At 48.0% G+C, this 24,330-nt stretch overlaps 1 protein-coding gene across 1 annotated transcript; it reads left to right on the forward strand.

Annotated features, from left to right (window-relative positions):
- On the forward strand, positions 1 to 23,667 carry ODAD1 (outer dynein arm docking complex subunit 1). The gene is made up of 15 exons (XM_060256381.1): positions 1 to 163; positions 2,167 to 2,249; positions 4,311 to 4,410; positions 5,988 to 6,177; positions 6,902 to 7,024; positions 7,125 to 7,238; positions 8,484 to 8,551; positions 10,414 to 10,601; positions 11,481 to 11,606; positions 11,798 to 11,880; positions 13,815 to 13,983; positions 15,905 to 16,068; positions 16,752 to 16,855; positions 18,736 to 18,814; positions 22,131 to 23,667. The coding sequence occupies exons 2-15, from the start codon at positions 2,183 to 2,185 to the stop codon at positions 22,236 to 22,238; spliced, it is 1,683 nt and encodes a 560-aa protein (XP_060112364.1). The 5' UTR covers positions 1 to 163; positions 2,167 to 2,182; the 3' UTR covers positions 22,239 to 23,667.
- Positions 23,668 to 24,330: the final 663 nt, after the last annotated feature.

The raw sequence follows: 24,330 nt of genomic DNA on the forward strand, positions 1-24,330 counted from the left end.
TTAGTGGAGAGCTGATGCATTTCCTGGAGATGGTTGCTAACAACTGAACTGACAAAGGCAACAAGCAGGTGATGTTGGCAGGGGAGACCAGGAGGTCGTACCAGAGCATAGCAACAAATACTGGTCATATATCTGACATAAGATTTCTCGAGTAGAGAACAAGGTACTTTCTAGTAATTGCTGGTGTGTGTGTGTGGAATGGGGTATCCTGGATGCAAATATTGAGAAGGCAGATGTTTGAACAGTTTTGAGAAGAGTATATAATAATTTAGTGCCTGGTTTGGGGCAGAACATCAGCTTTAAAGGATTGTTTGTGTGTGAGGTGGTGTTAAAACCTACTTTTACATCCGTTAAAGAAACTAATGGTGTAGACTGTACTTAGGAAAATAAAGCAGAAAGGTCTGAGAATGGTGTCAAATTCATAAACTGTAGTGCTTAGTCTGTTTTAGTGATCCATGATATTGCAATGGAAATAATAAAGGGAAATGCTGAAGAGTAGGACTCAAGCTGCTTTTCAGTTTGCCTGTTATGTTGTAACTAAAAAGCAACCCACCCACCCCAAACAAAAGAAACCCTCCAGTTATATGCACGGTCCTTTAGCCAATGCAGTGAATTTGTGGAATTATTGGAAAGGGAAGCAGACAGGACCAATGTCAGTGTTCCGACATTGGTCAGTCAAGGCACTGCTGTTTGGGAGTCATACATGGTGACTTTTGCCTTCAAAGGCTTCTGGCAGTTACAACATGTGAGATGTATGGATTATCCTCATCAAGGAGACTCGCAGTCAGTCTTACTGTTCAGCTTGTCTTGCTGCTTTTGCAAAGTAAATCCATGAAAGTGACCAGTCAGTAACAAGGCTGAAATGGGATCTTGGTTCCCTATGTGCAGTTCTCGGGTCCTTATTTTTAAGCTTCACCCAACAACATTTGTATTAGACGTCTACTCCCATGTACCTTTGATAGTCATTTTTGGCCTTCAAAAAGTGACTATGGTGGGGGACATCCTCTGCTCTGGCAATTAATTCCCTGCCTAGTTGCCTACAACTGATTCTTACTCGCACCAGGCAACCAGACTGTCAAGGGGAGTGACTCTTGACAGGCATTCTTTGCTCATTGTAGCTATTTTGGAAGTCTTAAAAGCACCTGTGTCTTGTCTGTGACATTATTATCTTACTGTTCTTTCAAGGAACTCAGGATGGTGGCTATGATTTCTCCCTTCCACATTTTCCCATCATGGCAACCCAGTGAGGTACATTAGGCTGAAAGGGAATGATTGGCCTGTCACCCAGCGAGGTTCATAGCAGAGTTGGAGATTTGTAGTTCCGTCTCCCAGATCTTTGTCTGAGATTTTTGTTACTACACCACACTGTCTCTCAAAGGAAGGAAAGGCAATCCACAACAAATAAAGCAGAACAGGGGTCCACAGTACTGCAAAATTATGGACTGCTGGCTGGAAAACATTGCACCAATATTCTAGATGTCTGTATTGGCTAGCAGTTTGTTTTCAAGTACACCTCGAAAGTTCTGGATCTGACCTTCAAAGTCCTAAGTGTTTGGTGACTGGGGTCTTTGAAAAACCTTTTCTCCTCTACAAAGTTGGCCTGTGTCTGTTTCAGAGGTCTTCACCTTCAGAGATTAGATAGTGACCAGAAGGGGGGGGGGTTGGGGGACTGTTTCTCTTTTATGAGGTATGTATCCCAGAAAGCTTTGTGAGATGCCATTGCTGTAATCATTTAGATGTCTGATAATTAAAAAAAAATCCCAAGACTTGCATGGGCAAATGGTCCTTTTGTGTGTGTGTGTGGTTTTTTGGGGGGTGGGGATGGGGGCAATTGTCTTTAGCAATTTCTGTTTTAAGCTATTTTTTGTTATTGCTTTACATTTGTCTCTTTTGCTTTATGTTTTTGTCGTTTTACGCTTTAATTTGATTGGCTACTGTAACATTTTGTTGTTTTATCTGTAAGCTTTAAAGTGGCAAGGCGTGCATTAATAAAGATTAGAATCCTGAGTGCACCTGTGGGAGATGTTTATCATGAGAGGCCAATGTCTGTTTGCAGGAGAAGATTTTTGGAGCAGAGAACTTGTTCCCTCAAAGCCAAGGACTTCAGAAAGCGACAGGGATTTCTCACCTTCAACACGCTCTCGGTTTTCTCATTCCTTCTGTCAGCAGGAAGAAAGCGAAGATGCCGTTCTTCAAATCTGCCTCCAGCCTCCGCTCAGACAGCAGTGATTTGGACATGGATGGCCTTGGTAATTTCCTTGGGAGGGAAAGAGAATATTGCCGGGGATGCTTGCTCTGGGGGAGGAGGGGGGCAGAGGTTTTGCAGCCCTGGATGGAGTTTGCAAATTCATTCCCAGTGTGTCATCTGATGAAACATTTTTTTCCTTTCACCGGAATGGGGAAGCAGAAAGGATTCTTTTCTGGTGCACCACTCCAGTTTGCTTTTTGCCACAGCTGAGAACTTTAAAGAAGCCCTACTGGATTAGACCAGACTTACCAAGTCAATTTCCAGCAGATGGCTAAACATTTCAGGGAAAGCAGAGCATGAAGGTTTCTCCTCCCATGGTAGTTAGTCCCCAGCATCAGATACTCTGAGGTATACTGCTTCTGATTGTGGAGGACCTATTCAGGAACTGTGGCTACTCTGCAGGTTTGGGTGAGGGTCTGTCTTAATTTTGCCTGCCTTGCCGCTGCATTTGTTTCCTCAGTGCTCATTTTGAGCTGGAATCAAAATATGTGTTTACACTTCTGAAGTGGGTTTGGCCTCTGCTTTCACCCTCGGGCGTAAAATGCCTTCCTCCCTTCAACTTAATTGCTGAGAGATGCCAGTGGAAAGCTGCTGTTGTTTCATAGAAGAGTTATGCCAGAACCTTTTGAACATCCAAACTTTAGTTAGAGTTCCCAAGGAGCCCATAACTGCTGCATTCTTTAAATGCATTTGCATACCATGAGGAAGGGCAAAATCAGATTGTGGTTCATTGAACTTCCTATGGGTACTGCGCAGCCAAAAGTTGAATCTTGGGAGTAAAACCTCCTGTCCCCACTCCCAGCTGAACTCCTGAGTAAATGTGCATAGCATTACAGTGACTGTGAGCATGCTGTAAATCCTTTGTGTCATAACTGTATAGTCTTAGACATTTGGCAGTTTCATAAAGGTTCTTGGCAGGAAGCGTTCCTTTAGTGCTGTTCTAGAAGCAGCTAATGCAATGATACGAGGAAACAGTGAGGTGGACAGTAAGGGAGATTCTTGCTGAGAAGATGGTAAATAACTCCCTGCAATGAAATCTATGTAACTAACAGTGCACTTCTAATCAGAGCTGCAGCCTTCAAAGTCCATTGCAGTCAGTGGGCTTAGAAGGGTTTAACTCTTCATAGGATGCTGCTGTAAGTCACTGAATCTAGACCCAGTTGTTGCAAGTGGTAAGCAGAGTCCACCCTCCACCCAAGGTGGGTCCAGGGAGCGGAATGCCAAACCCAGAGCTGGGAGGCTCTTCCTTTGTCTGGCAGCCCAATCAAATATTCCCCCAAAACTTTGTCAGGAAGTCCAGGGAAAAGCTTGGCGAAATCTTTTTTTTTGTGTTGCCAAGCTGAAATGTGACGGTGAAGAGCCAAGGGAGCCAGCTCTGAAGAGGGAACAGAGAGAGACAAGGCCTTTGTGTCCAAAAAGAATGAGGCCAAAGAGACAGAACCGGGGACACCTTGGCTGCTGTCCACAAGCTCCGGTTGAGTTTATGAGTTGCACTTTGTGCCGGGCCTCTTTGGGGAACACTAACTTTGAGATATAGCAGGGATTAAATGAAAGTAGCCAAGTTACAAATGATCAAATCTTGGCCAGTCTTTGTGGGACACATCTTGAGCATGAGTCAGTGGCTGCGTGACGATTCAGAAAGCAAGTCACTGATTTTTCTGGAAATGTGGTAGCCAAGGAACCCAGGGAACATTTGTTGCTTAGAAAAAAGCACACCTAAGGCAGTGTTTGAGTGGGATCGTTAGGTAAAATAAGAATTTATCCAGGGCTTGGAGTGTTTAGGTTTGGCCCCATGGCACACAGGGAAAAATACAGGAAGTATCCTTGGGGAAATGAGTAGCTGTATGACTTCCAGTGCAGATGTGGGGAAACCCAGTGGTGTGTGGACTAGAGAACCTATGCTTCTTCACCAGCCTACCATCGGTCCCTCGTATCTATTAGCAGGGAACCCTGCAGAGGGAGAAAACGACCCAGGTAAGGGACAGGCATGTGGCCCTTTCTAACCACCTTTTCCTTCTCCTTGCCCTGTTTCTTCCTTGCCATTTGCATCGTGGTCCACCAGCTGAAAGCGAGTTGGCCAGACTCCAGCGCCAGTTCCGCCTCTTGGAAGGCGACCGTCACACCTACACCTTGGAATCCAGGGAAACCATTCGCAGGCAGATGTATGTATGCACACAGCATCCTTTACAAAATTCTGGCTCCCTAAAAATGGATGTTTGGGAGGGCCAAATGAAATGTTATTCTTCTTAAAGAATTGGCTCCAGGTACCCCAGGGAACCCGGACTCCTTTAAAAGCAGTGATGCTTAGTTTGGGCCTGGGAAGGGGAGAGCAGACGGGGTGGAACAGGGTAGGGTTTGGGTTCTTGTTTGTGTTCCAGCAAAAAATAAGTCTGTCTTTTTTAAGCCAGGTGGTTGATTGCTTTGAAGAGAACTGGAAGTACCTTCCAAGCAGCTTTGCTTTCAGTGGTGCAGATATACATTCTCACTCCCAGCTTCTCAGTGCATTGTTTCTGCTCAGATGGGTTTCTCAGATTTTGGAAACCACTCAGAAACCAGCAGTACTCGTATAAGAGGCTCAAGGGGCATACTTACTCCACATAACCTGCAAGCTCTGTTTCATCCCAAATTGGTGGTGGTGGTAGGGAGACTACCCCCAGCCTCAAAACTGTTTTGAGCGCTTCTGTTCTCACCTTCTAGCTTTTCAGTTGCACCAAAGCTTGGTGAGAGTTTGCTGCACTTTCCTCCATTTCGTTGTGCGCAGTGTGGGTGGGTATTTCTTGGCCATTGTTTCTAGCACAGAGAGGTAGTTGGCGTGGCGCCTTCTTGGTACCTGTCCTCTCTCTGCCTATCATGTTTCAAATATCCAGGTGTTTGTACATCTTCCTGCAAAACATCATAAAATGAACATTCAAAAACTGCCCATCCTTTTGTACTGGTGTAGATACTGACATAACACAAGTGCACATGGCAACAGATAAGCACATGGCAACACACAATAAGGCAGTTTGGTTTGGCCCCATCAGACTCTGGTGGTGGTGGTGGTGGGTGCACACATAAGCTGTTCTTTAACAAGTCTGGTGGAGATCTTCACCCCACCGTCTAGCTCACACATGTGCTTGCACCTACAAGGACTTGATGCCTTATGCCGTGATGAGCGTTCTCACATGAGTTCTGTGTCAGATGTGACACGTGTGACTTCTCATGTCCCTCACCATCTTGCCACATCTCCCACCACCTCCAGGAATCCCACCTTCTTTGTTCCTCCTCTGGGGTAATCAAGTCTGGACAACCCTGAATTCTGGCATCCCTTCCTCTGATCCTTAAACCTTGCTTCTTTTCTAGGGAACTCTTGAGTCTTCATTCTCAATGCAACTTTTCTTTTTAAACAAATGCAATCCCACTTCTAAGTCAAGACACAGTGGTGCCTTTCTTTCCTTGCAGACTTCTTTCTTCCTTTCTGTTTGGTTACTGTGAACTACTCCAGCTTGCTCCCACTTTTGTACCTGGCCCCTGCACCCCATCAGAAACTTTGTGAGATCTGCATGTTCAGTCTCAAAGCCCCAGCTCGCCTGGTGGTCCCATAGCTGCACCCCCAAAAGCATCGTGAGCTGGCGTTGCCACCAATCCAGACCAAAACTCACCACTGCTGTCATGAAGCACACCCGCGTGCCCACCATGCCTCGTCCCGCCGTCTCACCTTCCCAGCCATCTCTTCCTCTTCCTCATTTCCCTTGGACAGGCTGGAGGTGAAGCGCCTGGAGAAGGAGAACGAGCAGCTGCTACGCAGGCAGGCTGTGGCCGAGAGCCGCAGTAACCAGCAACGAGGGAAGGATCAAGCCAACAGCCTGCGTGCTTTGTTGGGACGCCGGGATGACGTGGAGCAGCAGATAATGCAAGAGAAGAAGAGAATAGCCCTACTTGATAGAGAGGTATAGAGGGAGAAAAGAGCTATGGGAGCCAAGATGCTTTCATACAAGTGGGTTTTTTTTAATCTTGCTTTTCAGTTGAAAGGCTTTTGATGTTGCTAAAACGAGGTGCCCTGACCTGGAAAGCCCGAGCTAGCCTTATCTCATCTGATCTCATATGCTGAGAAGGGTTGGCCTTGGTTAGTTATTTGGATGGCAGACCACCAAGGAATTCCAGGGTCATCACACAGAAGAAGGCAATGGCAAACCACTTCTGGATGTCTCTTGCATTGAAAACCCTACAGGGTCACCATAAGTCAGCAGCGATTTAACAGCAAAAAACTAAAAACTATAGCAAAAGGCATTAGAAGTTGATGACAGTCAAAGGGAGAAAAGCATCTGTAGTCACATCCAGGAGCTGATGGGTTAATGCAGTAGGACTGCATTCCAGTCCACTGGAAGAGGAACACCAGATACCCATAGCATGTAAAAGGAATGAGGAACTTCTAGTGAAACAATGTTTTTCTTTTCTTACATATCCTGCAAAAGAGAAATACTCCAAGTGGGAGCAAATAAATCTAGGGAGGAACAATGATGAAGTGGTTGGGCGCTAGCTAGGACTTCTCACTTTAATCTCTTGGAGCAGAGGCACTAAGATAAGAGCCTGGGGGATTCAATGCCATCTCAAGAGTTGGGGGGGGGGGTTGCCTAAGCCCCATCCTTCCACCCTTTTCCCTTTCATTGATAGGTCCAAAGTTGGGAGAAGCGTTTGGCTGTCCAGAAGAAGGAAGTGGGCAGTGGACACTTGATCCAACAACAGAAGATCCACCTACACAAGAGGGTACAGACGTTGGAGAATCAGCTAGACAGGGTAAAAAAAAATGGTTGTCAGTGTCCAGGGGGTGGGGTGGGGAGCTGAGAGCCAGGACTTCAATGTTGCCTCCATTTTATCACTCACTTTCTGTTTCCAGGCCACCTCACAATTCGATTCTCAGCTTGTTGTCAACTCACAGCTGCGTGAGGATCTAGAAATGCTCCAGATTGGACACGATCGTTTTGAGAATCTTTATAAGAAACTAGAGAAGGTAGGTTTGTGCTAGGAGAGAAGCACAAGGAGATGGTAGGGCACAACTGGCTAAGTTTCTGAAGGAGTCTGAAGCCTTATCAAAGGCAAGTGAAGATTCTGTTACAGAAGGGGTCTGGTTGCCTGGTGAAGACTCCAGTATAGAATGGAATTATGTGATTGGCTGTTGAAGGAGCTATATGAAATCAGGAGTTTTCATTGGCTGAGAAAGAGTCTATCATGAAACTGAACTATGTGACTTAAAAGGGTTCTTTTCTTAATAGATCCAAGTCTTGTGGTTGACAAGCTCTAGATTCTGACATGGAAAGCTATAAAGCACCTAATTTATTCATGTGACATGATGGTCATCAAAGCCAGTGTTGTCTTGAGGCTCAATACGCAAGACCACTGACAGCTTCCCTCTTCTCTTAACTATTTTTGACCCAAGTTGACTAGACCCAGGTTGAAGGAGTCTTCAGCCTAGTCCAGAATATGTCAAGTCAACTTACATTTGATCAACCTGATTTTGAGGAGTTTTTCCAAACTTACCCACAACTGACACTTACGTTGAATCGACCATTTCACACAACCACTCTGCTTCTGATTAGCCAACTTTAATTTTAGCTTGTACTAGCGTGATTGCTCAAGGCAATGGGTTGGCTAAGGACAGAATTACACCTTCTCTTTAGTTCCATTATGACCTTTTAAACAAATCCTTTTCTTTTTGTGGATGTTGCTATCGGGGCTGCTTTTTCAAGGGGGAGGATGGTGGGGAGGGCCTGCTCCACTCTATTTCTCCCCAGTTCCTTTTGCAGGATGTTAATCTGCCCTTTCCCCTTGCAAGATAGCAGACCCAGTGCCTACATTTGAAAGTGTGTGTGTGTGTGTGGTGGGAGGGAGTCTTTTAAAATGATCAGGTAAGTACATGTAACATGTAAAAGTGCCCTAAGTTCTGTGCAAACACAACCTCAAATTCCATATGTCATCGCAAAGGCTCATATTGGGAGGTTTGTGCATTCAGAGGGGAAGAGAAAAAACATCCAAGGAATCCTGTGGATTTAACATATTCAGGTGGAAAAGTGAAAGAAAAGTAGAAAAAACTCTTGCTCTCTTTGCTTCTTTTATGGAGCAGGTGACAGTGATTTGGAGAGAAGGGAAGAGCTGAGACTGGGCTGCTAAAAGGGAACAGGACTTTGTAGCAGGGTAGGAAAAGTGTACTGTAATAAGGGGACGGATCTGAAGGATGCCCTGCTGTTTTGTTTCTCAGGAGCTGCAGGATACACGCGGGAACATTGGGGCCATGATCAGCACATCCTCAGCAGCCTACGATGCAAGGTTAGGGAAGGAGATCCTGCTTCTGTGATCTGGGGGGAAATGTATTCTGTACCCAGATGCTGGCCCCTTGCTGCCGATACAGCATGGCTCCTCTCCCTGGGAATTGATGCCTCCTCATTTGCTCAGCTGCCTTCCCCTGTTAGTGCATTGTGACATCTTCAGCAGTCCCACGTCCCACCTCTTCTAAGTTCCAACCTTTGCTCAGGTCTCCACTGGCCTCAGGGCTGAATCTCAGCCACACTAGAAGAGTATACATTCTACTCCAAGGTAGTCCAGCGCCTATGTTCAGAAGAGCAAAATTCTTATATATTATGCAAATCTAGCTCTGTGCTAATTTGCATCGTTTGTACTTATAATGGGCTGGGTCCGGAGCTATGCAAGGCACCAGAGCTGGTTCCCTAGTCCCTCAAAGTCTAAAAAGTTGTCCTCTGGTTTCATATAGCTGTCTAGAGCAACCACAAGGCACTTACTCTCTGTAACTGCAAGGACTGATGTTCTCAGAATGCTGATTCCCAGATTGCTCCTGGTTTTGGTTCAATAGCAACTTGCATGCCTGCACAGAATCCCAGAGCATTTACAGTGTGGGTTCACATGTTGGGATCCAGGACAATAAATTCCTGGGCTCTCTAAGAGAGGACTGAGCTTGCAGTGGCAGGTGGGACACTTGGTTTCATCTGGCAGCTCTGCGGGATCCAGAACTTGGAGCTTTGAACCTGCTATTATACCAAGTTGGATTATTGGTCCGACATCTCCCCCAGCAGAAGATGCTCTGATTTGCACTCCTCTATTCAAAAGTCTCCAGAAAGAGTCTGGATCCCTATGCCTGCAGAGCAAGTCTGCAGGTTGGAGAGATTTAAGCCAGAGGCCTTCTAGGCCCCGCAGCTCATATTATTCATCCCTACCCAGTTCTCATAGTCACTCTGCAGGTTTTCAGGTTGATAAGACAGGCAGTTAGTGCAGCGGTTACAGTGTCAGCCCAGGATCTGGGTAACCCAAGTTCAGATCCTCCACACTGCCATGGAAGTTTACTGGGTGACCTTGGGCTAGTTATTACAGGGTTGTTGTGAGGATAAAACAGAGGAGAGGAGAACAGTGGAGGAAGGCAGGGTATAAATGAAGTAAATTAATATTTATCTGGGAAGTTGGAAACTGGGATTCTTGGACTTATTCTAGGCCCAAGCACGACCACATCTGTCTTGCCCATTTCTGCCCACTGAGGTTAGAGTTGCCAACCTCCACATGGTAGCTGGAGATCTCCTGCTGTTACAGTTGATCTCTAGGAAACAGATATCAGTTCACCTGGGGAAAAAAAACAGCCACTTTGGAAAGGCGGATTTGGTGGCATTATACCCCATTGAAGTCCCTCCCCTTCTCAGATCTCAGCCTACACCCCCAAAATCTCCAGATATTTCCCAGCCTGGAGCTAGTAAGCCTAACCAATGTGCCTTCTAAGTCCCACCCCCCCACCGAGCAAAGCAAGTCACATCCTGAGCAGAATAGAACTGCTGCAGTCGTAAAACGGGCAATGGGTAGTGCCAGACCCTGCATGGTTCTGGACTGCTGCACCCTGGACCCTTTAGTGCACTGTGACTTCTTCAGCAGTCCCAGGTCCCACCTCTTCCAAGTTCCAACCTTTGCTCAAGCCTCCATTAGCCTCAGGGCTGAATCTCAGCTGCACTAGAAGAGTATATATTCTACTCCAAGGTAATCCAGCGGCTATGCTCAGAAGAACAGAGTTCTTATATATTATGCAAATCCAGCTCTGTGCTTAATTTGCATTGTTTGTACTTATCCTGTGTTAATGAGTGGCTGCTCGCACGTGCAGCTGAGAGGAAACACTGAGCCTAACGGGTGAATTGCAGGGAAGAGGCGCAGAACCGCATGAGCCAGCTGCAGGACAAGATGGTGAAGGATCTCAAACAATATGAAACCGAGCTGAGAGAATTGAACCGCGTCCTAGAACATGACCGTCGGATGGACGAATTCCTCACCATCAAACTGCAGGAGAGGAAGCTTACTGAGGAAGCGTTGAAGGCCAAGGAAAAACGAGGTGCATGAGGGGGGAGCTAAGAGCTAATATAACACACACACCCCAGTGATAATGGGTGTGTGTCTGATCCTTTAGAGCAGGGGAGCTTGGAGTCCAGACTAATCTGGGAGGAGTTGAGTAATTGAAAGCAAGGGATTCTGGGATGGGTTTGACAGTTGTCCTGGGCGGGTCTTGATTTAGTTAGTTATTTTAATGAACAGGCCCAGCCCATCTAGGTATATTTTTGTCTTGGGGTCTTATTTAACTTTTTATTCATGTTCCATTAAAATATGCATATTTAGAACATTAGATTTTTGAGTTCTAAAATGTTAATGTTAGTCAAAGTTTTTATATATGTGAGTAAATACACATACAGAGAGACCCAATGATTTTATTCTGTTTAATTATTTATTATTTATTGATTTGATTTATATCCCACCCTCCCCGCCGAAGCAGGCTCAGGGCAGCTCACAACAATGAATGAATGCAGTCTCTCTTTCTCTCTCTCCCCTGATTCTACGTGCACTTCTAGATCTTGTGGTACCTAGCACTAGTCTGGACTGTGGTAGCTTTCACAGTAGTGGCCCTGTCATGTGTTTGGGTCTCCTTTCTTCTTGAGTTAGATCCACCCCTGGTCCAAATGCCTGGGTTCTGTAGGGGTATGTGCACAATGACAACATTTTTGTACCCTCTTATTGGACTTGAAACCACTTTCTTGGACTTAGGTAAACAGTGGGTTGGTGCCTTGCTATTTTAATGCTTGTTTGCCAGTAGAGTAGTAGGACGTCTGGTAATCACTAGCAGTTTTGAACTCGAAGCCAGGAGGCTGGGAGTGGCAGAGGCAGAGTATGTGCTGAGGTTTGTTGGAACTGGTTCTTAGGCTATGTTCTTTCCCATCAGAGCAAGAGCGCAAACGGCGAGGGCCCGAGGAAGAGCTGTTTGACTCTTACCAAGATACTTTTGAGAAACTGCTGAAATTAACTGGCAAGAGCAAATTGGAGGATGTGCTGGAGAAGTTCACTGCAGGTGACGTCTGTGGGAAAAGGGGGACACCCTTTTCCTCTGGGGATCGTGGACTGTCCTCTGGGGCTCCCTTGCAGTGGGAGAACATCCCAGAATGTAGCTGTGGGGGGGCTTTCCCTCCTGGGGCATGCTGGATCCTATTTGGCTGGTTGGTGAGTGGGGATCTGCCTGACTCTTTTCTCTTTCTGCCTTAGAGGAGGAGCGAAACTTCGCTCAGTTCAACTACGTCAACGAACAAAATAACCAGCTGGAACAGATCCGGGAACAAATTGCTGAGGTGAGGGAAGTAGATCAGAGTTCCTTTCTTCTTTGCTTTCTCTCCCCCCACCCCCCCGCCCCCCTCTGGGTGTGTGTGGATTTTTGTGTGCAGTTTTTGCAGAAATGCTCCCGATGTCTGCTTTCTGCAGCGAGGAAAGTTACAGTAAGCATTTAGGGGTAGTTAGGAAGTCAATATGGTGATGAGAATACAGTCAGAATAGCTGAGCTGTGCCCGTATGCATAGAATGTCTCTCTCTTTGGGTGCAGAATCTGGCAGTTCCAAAACAAGAAGCAGCAGCAATCACTAGGCTGTGGAGTAATTATGGATTTCAAGGAGGAGCACAAATGCGTGCTGTCCTTCATAGCCAAGACAAGTGCATCCACATGGCAACGATTTTGTATGATCCTTCTGTTGCCCTCGTGAACCTAGAGGTGTTTGCAGCGATGATGGAGAATCCACGCGTTAACTTGCCTTCTCACCCCCCCATGCAACCAGAGTGCTATTCCCCTCTTCTTCGCCTTTTCGTTTTAAAAGTAATTTGGTATAAAAGACGGCAATTGCTAATTTTTTAAAAGCCACTTGATTCAACGGTGTGGAGATGGGGCAAGAGGGGGAGGAGAGAATGGCAGCTGTGAGAGGCTGTGGGAGGAGACAAGGGCAGCTGAGGGGAGGGAAACAGCACTGTTAAAGGTGGGACCTGCAAAAATGTGCTTCTTTCTGTCTCTGCAGTTTGCAAGAGTACTTTGACACAGTCTTTCCCAAGAGATTGGGAAAGATATCAGAAAGGATGGTGGCATGTGGATGCTTCCAGGTTGGGGCCTGGGGATCTCCCAGAATTACAACTTATCTCCAGCCTACAGAGATCAGATCTCCTGGAGAAAAGTGGCAACCTTGGAGGGTAGACTTTATGGCAGGGGTGGCCAGACTGTGGCTTGGGAGCTGCATGTGGCTCTTTCACACATACTGTGTGGTTCTCAAAGCCCCCACCACCCCATTGGCCAGCAGCGTGGAGAATGCATTTAAAATTAAAGTTGCTTTCTTTCCACCTCTCCCCTCCCCATATATTTGCTCTTCCTTCCCTCCTTCTTTCCTTCCTTATTCACTGTCTTACGGCTCTTAGACATCTGACATTTATTTTATGTGGCTCATACATTAAGCAAGTTTGGCCGTCCCTGCTCTAGAGCATGTCCACTTAGGTCCCTGTCCTCCCCAGGCCCCATCCCCAAATCTCCAGGAGTTTCCCACACTGGAGCTGGCAGTCCTATCCCTCACTTCACCACCAGTGGCCAAGGGGACCAGGCGACCTTAGGATGCCCCCCCCCCAATCTTGCTGCAACCTCCCCCCCCTCCCAGCAAAACCTCCATGTGGAAGCTGCCATACTGCATGCGGCAAGTTGTTGCATTACCCTTTAAAAAACAAAACAAAACCTCATGCTTCTATCCCTTATGGCTCAGGAGAGCAAGAGCCTATTGATTTCTGATGATTTTGGGTGCAGCTTTGTGACCCTTTGCAGTGCTTCCAGCCACTGGCCTTACTGAAGATGTCCCTGATCTTATTACTTGTCCCTGGTTCCATTCCTCACCCAGACCTTCAGGATGTTGATAGGGAGAACTGCTGTTGCATCCCGCTGACTAGGGCCGAAGTTGGTTATTGGTTCCTTCTTCTGCATGCAGCAGATCGGCCTCAACCAGGAGCTGTAGCGTGTGCACCCCTGCTCCCCCAGACTTCTTGGGCCATCCCAATTCATGACCAGCGGAGACTTTCCCTTGAGGCAGTCTCCATTATCATAACTAGCCCGCTGCTCTATTTGGCGCACGGCACTCCTCGTCAAGGGCCCTCCCTACCAATAATATCATTTCTGGGGGAAATGTTCATCATCATCATCATTCTTGCTGACCTCCCGAAACAGGAGAAGCAGCTCTCCAGACCTTGTCCCAACTTTGTTCTCCAGCTCAGTCACGAAATAGAGATGGTCCAGGCGCAGGAGGCCCGGGCGGAGGCGGAGCGGCAGTTGCAGTTACGGGCAGTCGAAATGCAGCAAGAGGAAGCTGTGAATGGGACAAAGGAGACCGAGCTTCAGCTGAAGGCCCAGGCCAAGATTTGGGAGATGTTCAAAAGCGGTAAGGCGCGAAGGGCTGTGATGCCAGGTTTTCCTAACGTGGGAGCTGCCCTTACAGAAGCTGTCTGGGAAAGGGGGGCCATGAACATTCTGAAGCTGGTGGTGGTTGGAGGACTAGGCACTTGCGGTTGTCTTAAAACGAACAAATACCATGATCTAATAACGAAAACACTCAATACCAATAATAACAAATTTGCCCTTGGAAGGATTGTGTGTGCTTGTATATGCTTCTGAATACTTTCCTGGTGTGAAAAATCTTGGAAGAACTTCAGAGTCCCCTCTTTGACAAAGGGATTTGAAACGGCGCAGCAAACGTCAGCTGGCTTCGGGCTCTGTTGGAGATGGACCTTGTGGAGTCTTCTGGAAATTGACTTTTGAATGAAAATAAGGCATTTATTTTCTGATAAAAATTACCTACCCTGTGAAATGTTGTACTAATAAGATGTGTTGATATCATTGTATTTAAAATTTTTGACAAATTTGTTATTATTGGTATTGAGTGTTTTCGTTATTAGATCACAATATTTGTTGGTTTGCTATCTCCCCATGATTCTCCTCTTTATATTGTTGTCTTAAAACTGGCATTCTAAGGCTGCCATGTTACGTAACAGAGAGAAGAGGCCTCGGATTCAGCAGGAGCTCACAGGAGCGCAACTCCTGAACCTTTCTGAGGGTTCCACCTCCTCCTTCCCACCTTGTCCATTGAATAGTAGGTGCAGCTGCATAACAATCCCTGGATGAGCTCCACCACCTGTTTTTCTACAAAATGACCCCTGGGTACCCCCATAGCAGTCTTGCAGATGTGTGGGTAAAACCCAGCGGAGTGGTTGGTCAGTGTTACAGAAATTTTGGGGTGCCTTTGCAGGGGGGAGATGGGAGGGATTTGTCTTGGCCCAAGCAACTCCCACTGTTAGTGACTCCTGGTGCTCCAGTCTGAGCTACAATGGCTTGGGAACCAAGGAACGAATTTCCTGGATGCACTAAACAGTCTCTGCACAAATGGAAGTGCAAGCGGCAGGAGAAAGAGAGATCCACAGCAGAGGCTGTCTGGCGCATATGGAACTTGTTTGCAGAGTCCCCAAGCTGCATTTCCTTGCGCTTGGTATGGTAAGGAAATACAAAAAGGCTGGTCTTCATGTTCCCAGTGAATAGGGAAAGGAGGAGCAGTAGTGATGAAACATGGAGAGGAAGACAGAGAATCTCTGAGGTCCGACTGGAAAGGTTTTGTGGGTGTGACATGACAATAGGCAAAAGAGCAGGCTGGATCCTGGAAGAGCGGCCGAAGAAGAGGGTGAGAGGTTCCATTGCCTGGGAGGATGGTGGAGCAAAGTGGTGTAAGGAGGAAATAACGTTTCTTGTGCTCCCATTATCCTGGAACACGAGGTGAAGGGCAGGGTTTTAAATTAACAAGAAGCGCCAGCCAAATACAAGGGAAACATTTCCAACCTGCATCAAGGCCAGAGGCAGGTGGTAGGACTTAAGAGAGTAGAAAGTGGCTTGAGAGCCCTCGCTTCCCATATGATACACACACATTTGTTATGTGTTTCCACAGCTGCTTTGAGTCAAAAAGGCTTTGTGGGTTTTGGAAACCACACAGAACTTGTTTTATCAGAGGCCACGGTAGGCTGAGAGAGCACACCATGAGCAGAGAGCCTTTTTTTAACCCCCCCCCCCAAAAAAAATAACAATCCGTTGTTGTATTCATACTATACATAGTTCAGAAGATGTGTCAGTGGTCGGCCAGCTGAGTTTGGCAGAGCATGTTACTGTTGGTTGATTATTATCCCTAAAGGGAGGGGGGGGGCAGGTTGGAGACTGTACTCAAGCCCCCTGGGTTCTTCAGGAGAGCAATGGGGAAGTCAGGACCTTGGGAGCCAGGAATTCAGTCATTCATTTCACTTTCTCTCCCACTCCTCTGGAAGAAATTGAGTCTCTTTTTGGGAAGCTGTATTGTGACCCTTCAGTGCTGGATAAAATGCTAGGGGGGACGACAGCTGCACGGGATGAGAACATGGCGATCTACATGGGCTCGATCGAGCAAAGGATCAATGAATTATTGGCGATGTATTCCTACGTGATGGCTGAGGTATGCAGGACCAGATAACCGAGGAGGGGGGGAACTCAGCAAGGGCTGACAGAGGCATGGTAGCTGGGAATCGGTTTTTCATGTTTTCAGCTCATTCATCTCGGAGAAGGAGGTTTTCCTGGGAGCTTGCTTGGACAGGAGAAAGCAACATTCAGCCCACTTTAACCAGGGTGTGTAACCCGGTCCTACAGTCATAGTTATCCTGCTGAAAAGGTTTTACTGCACATGACAAATCTTTTGCACATAAGAGCAAAAGAAATAGTCACTCACGTCTTTTCCTGAAAAATCTTACACTCCTTTTTTAATTCCAATGTAACAGTCCATATGCATTCTTCTGTTGAAGTCTGATCTAGCTGCCTCATTGTAGGGGGAGGGGAAGCATTATTTTGGAACTGTGTAATACAATTCATGGTGGCCGAAAGCACAATGGTACCTCCTTTTCATTCCCTGAGTGTTTCCAAATGTATTTCTGAAGCAATGAGCCCTTTTGAAAAATGAAACCCAAGAGGCCAACAACAGCCATAGTCAGTGTTCTGCTTGGTTCTGACTGAGTGGAAGAAATGAATGGACCTGGGTCAGTAGGGGAGGTAGAGCGGTCAGCTGTTACAGGTCCATTTTTATTTTAGGGCTCTGGAGGGGGGGCAGGCTTTTGGCCTAAACAATATATTCTGTCCCTCTTTTAGCAACAAGACCAGCCCTTTGATACACTGGAGACAGTGCTGTTGATCCTGGGGCAGAAGTCTGAGTTTCCGTCTCCCCGGTTGATTGTTCGGCCACCCACTACTGGGTAAGAAGCAGGAGGATGTCCAAAACAACCCTGAGGTTCTCCCTCCCCCATGATCAAAAGAGAAATTCAAGAGCGGCACCTTTGGAATTCCGACACAGGGTGGTGGGCGCAGTCGCAAAACGGTTGCTGCGCTTTGCCTTCAGTGATGCAGTGACGAGCCTTCTGCTGTGGTGACAGCAGCTGCCAAAGCAGTGTTGTTAAAAATCTGCACAGCCAATCAGAAGCAGTTTTTGTGTAGATACCGCCACCTGGCCATGCCCGCTTTCTAAAGCCACTTGTCGGGCACCAGGAAAGGTGTTTGTGGTGCTGCCCAGGGGCTCTATGCTGGAGAGAGACCTTAGGGTTAAAGCCACCACAGATTGGGTAAGATGCTTAGAATGGGAATGGGATGTGCTAGAGCCAGTGCTCCCTCTAAGCTGTGGAGCCTTGTGAGCAAACATTCTACTTTGTGAGCTACTGGCATCAAAGTTGTGAGCTACTAATAAACTAGTTTGCTCTGGGGCCATTTTTTCCTGAGTTGTGTGAGCCGGAGGCTAAAAAACGGTGAGCTAGCTCACACTAACTCAGCTTAGAGGGAACACTGTCTAGAGCAGGGGTGTCGAACATATGGCCTGAGGGCCGGAGCAGGCCCTCGAAGGGGTCCTATCAGGCCCATGAGCAACTGGCTATCATCTGTTTCCTTCTCTCTTTTGCTTCCTTCTGCATCACAGCTTGCTTTGCCAGGCTTGCTCAATCACACAGAAGCTATGGAGCAAAGCTTCTATTTTCTCCATTGGCTGAGTCTCCTCCCTTGGGGAGGAAGGGGGGGAGGAGAGCTTGCTTTGCCAGGCTCTCTCAATCACACAGCAGAGCTACTGAGCCAAGCCTGTCTTCCTTCTGTTGGCTAAGACTCCTCAAAGCAAAAGTTATCAGTTATCAGAGACTTTTAAAATAAAATATTGCAATAGTGCTAATGTTTTAAGCAACTTTTAAGTTTTTAAAATATTTTTGTTTGTCTGTGTCCTTTATAAACTTTACATCTCCACTACCTGGTATTACATTTTATGACACACATGGATTGGCCCAACAAGGTCTCAATTATTTATTTATTTATTTATTTATTTATTTATTTATTTATTTATTTATTTATTTTTCGTATTTATATCCCGCCCTCCCCACCGAAGCAGGCTCAGATCCGTCCCTTCTTACAAATGAGTTTGACAACCCTGGTCTAGAGCTAGGGTCACCAGCTCTCTTATCCCATTCTTATCCTGCCCATCCTTCAAAGAGCTGAGTCTGGCAAATGGGGTTCTCACCATTTTATCCTCCTTTCAGGCCCATCAGGTGCTTGTGCCATTCACACGCTGTTTCTCAGCCTCTAGATCACCCAGTGAGCTTCATAGCACAGTGTGGGGTGGAGCCCAGGTCTTTGTAGTCCAACCACGATGCCAAGGTGGCTTTTCTTTTCTCAGAAAGGCCCTTTGCCATACAACAAGTAGAAAGTCAACAGGAACAGCTTCCCTGTTCTAACCTTACTGTGCCTAGGTAACGTTGCCCCTGTTGATTCTTGGCTTGTCCCACTGCTGTCTAAAGCCTTAAAGGAAAGGAAGAGCCTCTATCAGGAATAAGAGGCAGCTGTCCTAGTTAGAGCAGAAGATAGCAGAAGCTGGCATTTCTTTTTTTGGGGGGGAGGCTAGAGGAAAACGGGGTCTAGTAGATTAACTCAGAGGAAGGAAGGCAGGATTCAGAACTCCTGGAGTTTCTGGGTAGAAACAGCCTTCCTGGATTGCATGGGATTTAATAGGGACCACTGATTTTTAGAAGAGAAAGTATTGGGTTGTCATTAGTGTAAGAACACCTTCTCTTTGCCATGCAAATTATGTCTTCTCCATCGTTCGCAGACCAAGCCACGATGCAGTCATCGAAGATGACCAGAGACCCTTGACTCACACAGAGCTCAGAGAACAAGCCCTGAAGGAGGTGAGTACAAACTGGAAGGCAGGAATTTGGAGGAGTGTGTAGTTAAGAAGCTAGACTTACAAAAAAGCACATCTCGGTTTTTCGGAAGAGGGCAATGGGGATGATAGGAAGCAAGTGCTTTTATTGAAATATTTATATCCTACATTATGAAAAGTATCTGTAAGCTAGCTAGCAATCTGATAAAAGCTGCAATACACAGCTGAATTCCATAATACAGCCTTTCTAGGGCAGCGGTAAATTACAACTGGAAAGAAAACCAAAAAAAGACTTGTCTTTGCCTGGCATCTCAAGGCAGAAACTGTGGAAACGGAGCCAGTTTCCCTGCAGAATTTATGTAACTTCGGTGCCACAACAGATAAGGCCCTTGTTTGATACTCCCTCTGTATCCCAAAGGAGAGTTGTCAGGGCTGGTTCTCTGGCTAAACTGTTTAAGGAACTGCTTGGAAGAGCACAGCGAGGAGGATGCCAGTGCCCAGACATTGGCCGTGGTAATGCCTGCTGGGGCCGTGTATCCGGCCAGCTAGGGATTGTCACGCCCTGGTAGGGTGGCCATAATATCTGCAGGCCAGCCAGGGACACCTCGAGGGGGGGAATGATGTGTGCACGTGCGCGCCGCCGGAAACAGGAAGCGATGTCACTTCCAGTGACGCCACGCCACCACCGGAAAAAGGAAGTTACATCACTTCCTGTGACATCATCTCCCCCCCCCCCGGCCACCTGCCGGAAGCAGGAAGTGACATCACTTCCTGTGACATCATTTCCCCCAAATGCCACTGCCGGAAACAGGAAGTGACTTCACAGCACTTCCTGTGACGTCCCCAAAAATCCCCCCAAAAAATCCCCCAAATATCACTGTAGGAGGGCACTAGAGCAGAGACACTGTACACATCTTGTAGAGAAAGAAGTACTTTTCTTCCTTTCTCAATGGACACTCAATTAAATTGCTGAGCAACGGATAAACAGAAGTTCTTCTTCACTCAAAAGGTGATTAACACATGGAATTCACTGCCACAGGAGGTGGTAGCAGCAACAAGCACAGACAGCTTCAAGAGGGGATTGGATAAACATATGGCGCAGAGGTCCATCAGTGGCTATTAGCCACAAGGTATAGATGGAACTCTCTGTCTGGGGCAAGTGATGCTCTGTATTTTTGTGCTTGGTGGGGGGCAACAGTGGGAGGGCTTCTAGTGTCCTGGCCCCACTACTGGACCTCCTGATAGCCCCTAGTTTTTGGGCCACTGTGTTTTTGCGCCACCTTCATCACTTTCGGGGTGTGGATCCCCCAGTGGGGTGGGGTCCCGACTCCCTCCACTGGTTGTTTCTGATAGCCCTGCGCCCCCTCTTTCATTTGATATGTGTCCTGTGCGGGTGCCACCCTCCCGCCGGGAGATGCCGCAAAATGAGCCCCCTTGAGGCTTATGGCGGCAGTGCTCGGGGGAAGCGAGCTAGACTGCTGTTCTTTTGAGGGGTTATAGAGTGTTTCGAGCCTGTCCCTGTGGCATCGGTCCCATCGTTGTGGGACCCAGGGGGCCGGCACAGCGGCCCGCTGAAGCAGCCTGTCAGTCACTTCCGGGTTCCTGTCCTGCATCTCGACCTGTGTTATTAGTGACAGGCTGCCGCGCCGGCCCCCTGGGTCCCACAACGATGGGACCGATGCCACAGGGATGGGCTCGAAACACTCTATAACCCCTCAAAAGAACAGCGGTCTAGCTCGCTTCCCCCGAGCCCTGTCGCCATAAGCCTCAAGGGGGCTCATTTTGCGGCATCTCCCGGCGGGAGGGTGGCACCCGCACGGGACACATATCAAATGAAAGAGGGGGCGCGGGGCTATCAGAAACAGCCGGCGGAGGGAGTCGGGAGCCCACCCCACTGGGGGATCCACACCCCGAAAGTGATGAAGGTGGCGCAGATAGAAGGAGGGAGGGAGGGAAGGAAGGAGGGAGGGAAGGAAGGAGGGAGGAAGGAAGGAAGAAGGAAGGAGGGAGGGGGGAGGGAAGGAAGGGAGGAGGGAAGGAAGGAGGGAAGGAAGGAGGGAAGGAAGGCAGGCCGGCCGCCCCCCCCGCCAGCCGCCCCCCCGCCAGCCGCCCCCCCCGCTTTCGGCCCCCTCCCTCCCTGCCTGCCTCGGGGGGGGGCTTACCTTCTCCCAGGGCGCGGGTGGCGGCCACCCCTCCGGGCGGGCGGGCTGGCCAGGAGGCGCAGCGGCGGCTGGTGCTGGTGGCGGCGCTGCTGGCGGGGCTGGCGGCGGCTGAGGAGGAGGCGGCTTAGCCCACCAACCCGGGGCCTCCTGCCACGCCGCCACCGCAGGCGCCGCCGGCCCGCCTCCCACTCCCACCGGGCCTGCGGGTGGGCTGGCCAGGAGGCGCAGCGGCAGCTGGTGCTGCTGGCGGGGCTGGCGGTGGCTGAGGAGGAGGCGGCCGAGCCCACCGACCCGGGGCCTCCCGCCACGCCGCCACAGGCACCGCCGGCCCGCCTCCCGCTCCGGCCGCCGCCATTGTCCCGCCGCCACCTCCGCCACGCCACCCACTCTCCTGGCCCTGCGCATGCGCAGAGCCGCGTGCACGCGCAGGGAGGAAGCTCTCAGCCTCCCCTCCGGACAGGCGCTCGCTCGCTGCCGCCTTTCCCGCCCGCGCGCTCGCTCGCCGGCTCCAGGAGCTGGCTAAGCCGGGACTTTTAATGGTCCCAGGATAGCCAGCCCGGGAGGCGGGAATTTGGGGGCGGCGGCGGGACTTTCCCGGGCAACCGGGACGATCTGGCCACCCTACGCCCTGGGGTAATGACTTAGATCTGGCCGGTGGCAGTGCAGGCTCAGGAAGTGACAAATGAACCTTGCTTAGGATGACAAAATGCCTTGAACTGGCCCTGAGAATTGTGTTCATCAAAGCTGTGATGATTTCCCAGGATTCTCTTCTGCTTTGCTTTCCTCAGGGGAACCACCTCTCTCTTCCTTTGCGAATAGATTGGGTGGGCCTCTAGTGTGAAAACATTCTCAAGAATGTGCAGTTCAGGGATAGGACGAGGTACTCTTTTAAGAGGCGCACATGTTGTTGCTCCCTCCCCATTTTAACTTTTTTCAGGACCTTTTATTGTGATTAAAAATCTGAATGTTGCTTAAATCTTTGGCTTCTTGAACCTTTTAGTAATCCAACATAAAACAATTTTTTTAAAAAGCTTCCATAATTAGGGTGGACTTAGAAGGGAAATGGGAGATTTTTAAAAAAAATTAGCATGGCTGTGGCCAGTAAAGCCATACCACTGAAGGAAGAAAGGATTTGTGAATTTCAGTGAACGTGTTGGATTTCTTTTTTCTCGCCTCCAGATCCTGAGCAAAGGAGACACAATTTTCCTAAAAAGAAGCACGCAACATGAAATGTCCAGTGCCCGGCTTCGGGCAAGCGGATCTAAGAAACTACAGCATGCATCTTGACTTGCGTAAGATCTCTTGTCGCGATCTGGTCTGTGTGATGCAGAGGACAGAAACCACGATGACATGGGCAGGGGCACATGGTGGTCTGGTTCCCCACGTTGCTACAGCCTTCCCCACATTTGGGAGGACTGGCGTACCAGAATGGAGCCTTCATCCTGTCAGGGCCTCTGGGCTGCTGTGGCTCCCTGAAGATCTGCCTCCTTCTGGTGAATGTTTTCTTCCATTGACTGCTTGCTCCATCAGGTCTGGCCTGCTGCATACATAATACATAACACATACCCTAAAATCTTAAGAAAAGGGCCTTTGCTCCTGAGCTGCCTGTTCATTTATATCCCTTAATTTGACTCCAGAGTCTCTTGCAAAGAGGGAATGTACTTGATACCTTTGCAGTGTAGCAAGCCCATATTACCAGGGACAAAAATGCCCAAGTCCCTGATGCTAAGGAAGCTATCATTGGGATAGGAGTAGGTGCCTGAAGTTCATGATGTCTCCCTCCCTGTGCCACTAGTGTCCAAAAAATGGCACAATAAGCTTTCTAGTGCTGTAGTAACTATTTCTGAGGCATCCAGAATAAGAAAGACTCCGTATCTCATGGACAGAGTAGTCAAGGCATAAGATGGGGGTACGTAGCAACTATTTGGATGCTTTTGAGGGAATTGGATGTGTTTGGTGCCCTTGGCCACAAATTTAAGTCATGTTTAAGCACACACATGCAACCTAGCTGGTTTCTCAGAAACTGTGGTTTGTAACTGTGGGTAAAGCTGCGCTGGGCATGGCCTGATGGCTAAGCTGAGCAAGAAAGTAACTTAGGTTCACCTCCTCTCACTCCTGTTATCTGTATATGGAACAGCTTGGGGGGGAGGTATTTTGTTCATTCCATCCCAAATATTTCCAGATATAGACGCAAGTTATGAGGATTACACATGGATAAAGTGCATGAAAACTGCTTTCTTTGTAGTGAACGTGTGAGGGGTAGTTTCCTGTGTGTTAAAAATGTAGTTCTCTTAGCCCAGATTTTTTTTTGAAGCACAAAATGTTTTAAATTCACAACTGTTTCAACAAGGATGGTGCCCTCCTAATCTGCCGCACACGTCACCCCTTCCTTTGTAACGCCCCTCCAGTACTTTTATGTTACCCCCCCAGAGAGAAGAATCTTGCGGGATACATTCCCGTCCCAAAGATGATCATCATGGAAACAAATCTCAGTAGTTTCCTTGAAGGGAAACAGCAGGATCAGGCCATGGAAAATGGGGGGGCGGGGCTAGGGGATTGTATATGTCTGTGTGTTAAAGGGCATACCAGTGGGCTCTGGCTCCAGAAGGGGCACTCACTTGTACACAGACCCTGGGACAGGTGGGAAATAAAAAACTATCGCGTTTTTTGATTATCAGTGCAAATTGAAAGTGATTAAAATGTTGAATGTCTGAGACTGTGGCTATTTTATTGTTTGTTTCTTGATCGTTTTTAAAGGGGAAACAGGACTGAACCTAGAGATTGTCTTGAAATATGTCTGTTGATTTAGGCAGAGGACCCAGCCATCTTGTTTGGGGAAGGGGGATATCTTTCTCTGGTAGGGAAATGGCAGGAAGGTGGTTTCCTCTAAACAAAGACATTTCATTCCAATTTTGTATGGAAGGCTGTGTAGTATATGTGTCTGGGGGGCAATGCTTGATGACTAAGTTCAGTCCCATAAACAATGCAGGAGAGAACTCCAGCTTTTAAAAAGTGTGTAGAGGAAGAATTGGGTTGGAAGTTGCACTGGGGAAGTGGTGGGTTTTCCAGCATAACTTCCCTACTCTGTTACCCTTAGGGGAAAGCATAGAGGGTACCATGCCAAGAGCTAATATTAGGGGAGGGTTTGTGGCTCAGTAAAAGATTGCTTTGTATGCAGAAGGTCTCAGGTTCAATCCCTGGCATCTTCAGTTAAGAGGAACAAGCAGTAGGTGATATGAAAGACCTCTGCCTGAGACCCTGGAGAGCTTCAGAGCTTCTTCCAGTCTAAGTAGACAGTAAGTAAGTAAATTTTTATTTATACCCCACCCTCCCCGCCGAGGCAGGCTCAGGGCGGCTTACAGGACATGATACGGAATCA

This window comes from Heteronotia binoei, chromosome 15 (assembly GCF_032191835.1).
Source record: "Heteronotia binoei isolate CCM8104 ecotype False Entrance Well chromosome 15, APGP_CSIRO_Hbin_v1, whole genome shotgun sequence".
NCBI classification, from domain to species: Eukaryota; Metazoa; Chordata; class Lepidosauria; order Squamata; family Gekkonidae; genus Heteronotia; species Heteronotia binoei.